The sequence below is a fragment of the Vidua macroura genome, chromosome 22, assembly GCF_024509145.1.
Source record: "Vidua macroura isolate BioBank_ID:100142 chromosome 22, ASM2450914v1, whole genome shotgun sequence".
NCBI classification, from domain to species: Eukaryota; Metazoa; Chordata; class Aves; order Passeriformes; family Viduidae; genus Vidua; species Vidua macroura.
In genome coordinates, this window is record NC_071592.1 from 3004243 (window position 1) to 3010515 (window position 6273).

The 6273-nt window shown below is 59.7% G+C and overlaps 1 protein-coding gene across 2 annotated transcripts; it reads left to right on the plus strand.

Moving 5' to 3' along the window:
* Positions 1-3641, plus strand: SC5D (sterol-C5-desaturase). 2 transcript variants are annotated; one of them, XM_053997175.1, is made up of 5 exons: positions 1-36; positions 624-841; positions 1525-1657; positions 2063-2163; positions 2407-3641. In XM_053997175.1, the coding sequence occupies exons 2-5, from the start codon at positions 632-634 to the stop codon at positions 2869-2871; spliced, it is 909 nt and encodes a 302-aa protein (XP_053853150.1). In that variant the 5' UTR covers positions 1-36; positions 624-631; the 3' UTR covers positions 2872-3641. The 2 variants fall into 2 exon arrangements, with proteins under 2 accessions (XP_053853150.1, XP_053853149.1); XM_053997174.1 differs by lacking the exon at positions 1-36 and adding an exon at positions 58-208.
* Positions 3642-6273: the final 2632 nt, after the last annotated feature.

Below are 6273 nucleotides of genomic sequence, written 5' to 3' on the forward strand. Positions count from 1 at the left end.
CGCCCCCGCCCCGCGCCGCTCCGGGACCCCGGGCAGGTAACGGGGCCGGGGGTTCGGGGTTCCGCGGTTCGGGAACCGGGGCGCGGGGTCACCGAGGGGGGGACACCGCCGGCAGGGCCCCGCGGGCCGCTGCGCCCCCCGCCAGCGCCGCCCTCCCCGTTTCTTGCGTCCCCGCCGCCGGCCGTGCCACCTGCGGCTCCCGGACACGGTGAGCCCCGCTTGGCACCCACCCTGCCCGGGGAGTTGCCCCGCAGGGCACGGAACGGAGCCCGGCGCCCCATGTGCCGCCCCAAAAGGGGTTTTGCGCCCCCGAGCCACATCCCGCTGTCACCCGTCCCGCTGCCGCCCGCAGCCCGCTGTCCCCTGCCGCAAGTGCCCCCTCCCACAGGGACAGGGCACAGAATTCGGCGAGTCCCCCACTTGTGCGTCTTCCATGCTTCACACCCACAACCTGCGTGTCCCACATTTGCTTCCCAGTCCCAGCTAAGGCGATCCAGCCAGACGGACGGCATGCCAACCCTGCCAACCCCTGCCCACAACCTGGCGGGCTCCCGGTTTCCGGTGCCCCTACGGCGCTAGGCAGGGACATCTTCGAGCAGTCACACCGACTCTTTCTCCTGCAGGAGCCACCATGGATCTGGTCCTGGAAGCCGCGGACCGGCACCTCCTGACGCCCTACGTGTACCCGGCGGGGTGGCCCGAGGGCGAGCCCTGCCGCCAGCTCCTCAGCCTTTTTGTCATCACCAACCTGGGCGCCCTCGCCCTCTACCTGCTCTTCGGCACCTTCAGCTACTACTTCATCTTCGACCACGAGCTCAAGAAACATCCCCAGTTCCTGGAGGTGGGTGCGCCTTGCCGACTCCTCAGCCAGGCCCTGCGTGGCACTGCCCCCCTCGCCATCCCCTTGTCCATTCCAAATGTCCCCTGCCAGTGTTGTGGCACGGGCTGTCCCCGCTGTCACACCCACCCCTCTCCGCCTGCTGTTGCCCTCCATCATCCCTGACCGAAGCAAGTGCCACCACCCACAAACCCCAACACCAGAGCCCTGCCCCAAGCACAGCTGTCCCCCTGTGAGCAGCACCCTGTGTCCCACACCATGGCACAGATGCCATGACAAAGGGGTGGCCAAGATGCCAGCCCTCCCAGCCTTATGAGGGACACTGGGGCTCTCAGATGTCCCCTGTGCCCCTGACCCCTCTTGACACACCCCACAGAACCAGGTAGAGATCTCCCCTGTGCCCCTGACCCCTCTTGACACACCCCAGGTGAGCCAGGAGATTTCCCCTGTGCCCCTGACCCCTGTTGCCACACCCACAGACCAGGTGGAGGTGTCCCCTGTGCCCCCTGACCCCCCTTGCCACACCCCACAGAACCAGGTGGAGATGTCCCCGTGCCCCTGACCCCTGTTGCCACACCCACAGACCAGGTGGGGATGTCCCCTGTGCCCCTGACCCCTATTGCCACACCCACAGACCAGGTGGGGATGTCCCCTGTGCCCCTGACCCCTGTTGCCACACCCCACAGAACCAGGTGAGCCGGGAGATTGCCTACGCCCTGCGCTCCCTGCCCTGGATCAGCGTCCCCACCGTTGCCCTGTTCTTCGCCGAGGTGCGGGGCTACAGCAAACTCTACGACAACATCGAGGACTCCCCGTATGGTGAGTGACCTCCCTGCCACAGCAGTGTCCTCTCCCCACCTGGGTCACCTCCTTCAGCCCCCATTTCTCCTGATGACAACCCTGAGAAATCCTCCTGGGTACCTCCTGTCAGCCAAAAGCCCAAGTTGTCATTAGAGAAGGTGCCCAGACACCCTCACTCGGGGTCGTGCTTGACACACTCCACCCTCCACAAATGAGATCCTTCCCTTCCCTGGGCACAGCTCCAGTGAAACAGCACCTGACTCACCTGCCCTGAGTCACAGGGGACAGCCTGACGCTGTCACCTCACTGGGGCAGACCCTGACAAGACTCAGATGTGTCTCCCACCACGAGGACTCTTGTGGAGACCCTCACAGCCTCCTGATGGCCACATGTGCCACCTCTAACAACCCTGTCCCCACCCAGGCTGGTCTGGTGTCTTCCTCAGCATGCTGTCCTTCCTCTTCTTCACTGACATGGGCATCTACTGGATACACCGTGGTCTCCACCACAAGCTGTTCTATAAGGTATGGGACAGGACAGGGGGCTCTGGACAAGAGTCCTTGTCCTGCTCTGGTGACATTTCCAAGCTGCATGCTCGGGTGGGAATGGCTGAACACCATGTGATGGGAGCTGAGAGCCCTTTAGGGCACGTGTCCCCCTCTCAGTTTGGGTGGTGGTGGGCCAAACAGCATCCCTTGTGGCCATGAATCTGGCTGGGGGGGCCTCTAAAAGGGCCCACCCCGACTGACAGCCCCGTGTCCCCGCAGCGCTTCCACAAGCCCCACCACCTGTGGAAGATCGCCACGCCCTTCGCCAGCCACGCCTTCCACCCCGTGGATGGCTTCATGCAGAGCCTGCCCTACCACATCTACCCCTTCCTGTTCCCCCTGCACAAAGTCACCTACCTGGGCCTCTACATCTTCGTCAACGTCTGGACCATCTCCATCCACGACGGCGACTACCGCGTGCCGCGGCTGCTGCGGCACGTCATCAACGGCTCTGCCCACCACACCGACCACCACCTGTACTTCGACTACAACTACGGGCAGTATTTCACCCTCTGGGACAAGATTGGTGGTTCTTACAAGAGCCCCACGTCCTTCGAGGGCAAAGGTCCCCACGATTACTTGCGCAAGCTCCGAGAGAAAGACCCGGCAGCGTCCAACGGCAGCGGGGCCTCCAAGAAAGACCCGGGAGTGTCCAACGGCATCGTGGCCTCCAAGACTGAGTAGGCTTCCTCCGAGTGTGTCCCTTCTCTGGCTGGATCTTGTCCCATTCCTCACCAGCCACCCAAGACTATTTCCCACGGACAAAGAGCCCCTGTCCCTGATGACGTGACCAGCGTGGGGTGATTTTTGGTGAGCGTCCGACCTGCCCCGGTCCCAAAACGGCGGTGCCCGGCCTTGCTCCACACCACAGATCTGCCCTGTTTTTCCTACTGCTTCCTCTCCCAGCTCCCTTTGGATCTCTGCTAAGGTCCCTGAGCTGCTTTAGTGCTGTGCTGATGCTCTACAGGAAGAATAACATGGCACAAATAGAGCAGTAACGTGGCACAAATTAACGTGACTCGTGGCGGGGTCTTTGTTCCGCTGCTGCACCCCTTTGTTGACGATTCATTGTTCCCATCATGGTGTCCATCGGGACAAGCTGTATTTTGGGAAAAAACCCCTACCTTTTGGAGGTGGTGTGGCTTCTTCTGATGGCTCCCTTGGTGGGACTTCTTGCACTCAACCTCCCTCCTCTTGCCCGGGGATGTCCCATGGAAACATCATGCCTGTAGGACAGAGGCAGGCTTTGAGTACTGTGGGTCTCTCAAGCTCCGTGAGAACATTGAGAGGGAAGGGAGGAGGACCAGGCACCCAGATGTGAGGGGCAGGGGCTTCTCCTCACTCAAGGGTTTGTGGCCAGCTTCTCCCCTTAAGGGCCTGTGTGTTTCCTGCTGAAATCTGGTCACCCCACCTTTGGAGCGACCCATGTTCAATAAATCTCAATTGCCAACTTGCCTGCTGTTTGGTCCCTTCTCCCAAAAGTCTCCTGGGGCAGCCCTACAGCACCCATGAGGGGCTTGGCACAGACCCGTGCTGTGCTGGCAGCAAATTTGGGCCAAAGCAGCAGAAGATGGGCAAAATACAGTCAGGGTGGCCAGAGCCACCTCCAGTGCCCCAAACCCCCTTAGGTGTGACCAGGTCCCTGCACAGTGACACCTGTGCTTTCCCACTCCCTGCTCCCCCAGTCTCACCAGTCCCTGCTGCCCTTACTGGGGGTGGAGGCCCTTCTGGGGGTCCCTTGCTGTGGTGACAGCCCCTCTGCTCCTCATCCAGCCTCAGCTGTCCCCAGGCAGGGCATGGCCCGAGGCCACACCACCACACCCCTGGCACCTGGTGAGCACAAGGGACACCTGTCCCACATCCTGCCAGCACGGTCACGCTCTGCCTTCACCTTTTCACCCATCCCAACTTGCTCTCCCCACGTGGACAGCACCCCTGACCTCTGTTTGCTCATTAACCTGGGGCCTGGAGCACTGCCTGGGGTCAAGGCACAGCCCACATCAAACACAGTGACATCACAGACCTTGGCCACCCTGATTCCCAATCCGCTCTTGGGAAAAGGCCCCAGACTTCTCATCACCCCATCCTTCCACCTTAGCTGAGCCTAATGCCTGGGCACCCCATCCTGGTAGTGCCCAGACAGTGGCCCTCAGCAGCTGGGTCCTTGCAGGGCAGTAAATTTCATCCTAGGATGAATTGCATCACTCCTGGTGCCCAGTGCACCCTCCCACGGCCCTTCTGCCAAACACCTGGCATTCCCCTCGGGATGGGTCTGCAGCACCCCAGCTCCAGGGCACAGGGAGATCGTGTCCTGCTGGTCACACACCCCCGGTGCCGAGGCTGCCGGCACAGGACGCGTCCCCCGCGTGGCCTTGGGGCACTGTGGCACGGAGAGCAGCAGCTCTGGCTCTGGTCCCCTGATGCTGCTGTTGCCACAAGATGGGGATGTTGCTCGTGACAGCTATGGCTGGAGCTGCACCTGCGTGGATGCCCTTCCTCCTCCTCCTCCTCATTCCCCAGCGTGGGGCAGGAGCGGCTCTCTTAGAGGACACACACGGGGTGTCCCTGCTCCAGTTCCATGACCCCATTCCTCATGCTTTTCCTGGCATCGGAGCCTTTTCTGCTGATTTGTCTGCGATAGCTTCCCTGTCCCACCCCACACAGAGCATTTCCTTCCTTCCCTTCACCCCCCCCGCTGCTGTGCCACACACCAGGGCAGTGCACGTTTGTGCCACACACTGAACATCCCCCTCAGAGAGACCCCAGCACACAAAGTGACCCGTGGAGTGTGAATGCAACAATTGGGTGCCTCTGACACAGCCCTGAGCCCTGCAGGAAACCCTACCACCATCATCATCCTCTGAGGAAGGCTCTGAGGCCAGTGCCATGGGTAGCATCCTGTCTTTGGCTCCTGGCATCCCTGTTTTGCTCCCTGATTCAACTCCAGCAACAAGCAATGGTTCCTTTAAGCAGCTTTACTCTCTCAGTGAGGCTTTGTGGGGAATGGCTGTTGCAGCCCCTCAGTCCCCCAAACCCTCTGGGACCTCTAAAGCTGAGACAGGGAAAGGTCTCAAGGAAGAGGGGAAGGAAAACCAGGGGGCCAGGGGCTCCTCACCTTGCTCTTGGAGTTCACAGCTTTTGCTGCTGATGAAATCCAGATGGACCTTAAAATAAACTCTGCACTGTTCCCCTCTCCCCTTTACGTCTCTTTTCAAGAAACAAAAAATACCTTGGCAAGGGAAACGTGTGTTTCCCTGCACAAAGAAAGAGCCATTCATCTGTGAGCATTTACCAGGGCTGGGCTCACCCAAGAGCTCCTGGCTAAAGCTCTCTCCATGTGCCCACCACAGGGAGCTCACAGGGGGACAGGGACCCTTCTTGCACCCTGCAAGAAGTGTGAAACAAGGGCTGGAAGAGAGAAAACAACCCCCCCAAACACCATTTTCCTCCATTTAGCACCTCAGCAAAGGCAGTTCCTCATTTCCTCCTATTTCTTACTCTATTCCTCATCTCCAGGTCCTTTTTGAGTCCTTCTCCTCTGAGAAGAGCATCTCCTCCCAGAGAGAACTGGCTGCAGGGATTCCTACACAACAAAACTCCCTCCCTGCCTCTGCCCAGAGCCACGGTGACCTCCTGTCCTCCAGGGGGACATCACTCTCAGTCAAGACCTCTAAAAGCCTTATTAGGAGGGCTTCTAATTGTATTGACCCGATAATTGAAATACACTAACTGGGTTTCTAGGTGAAAGCACCTCGGGGAAAGCTCTGGACAACATTCCTGCTATTAAGGCAAGTGGAATAAGGGGGAGCAAGACTGCCTCGGGGTTGTCCATGGGATTTACAGGCTCCCATTCCTTCACTGCTTGGCCACATCCTTTTTGTTGTTGTTGTTGTTGTTGGAAATGCTGGAATGGTGCATGTGAGGCAGAGGGGTTGAAAGCCATCAGTGTGTTCTCAGTACCTCAGAGACACAAGAGGCCTGAGCCATTTCTTTGCAGCAAGATCATGCCTAAAAACCACCTCTGCAGGAGGTGACACTTGGGTGGTTATGCAGGGACAGCACAGGACTGATGCCAGTGGCCACAAC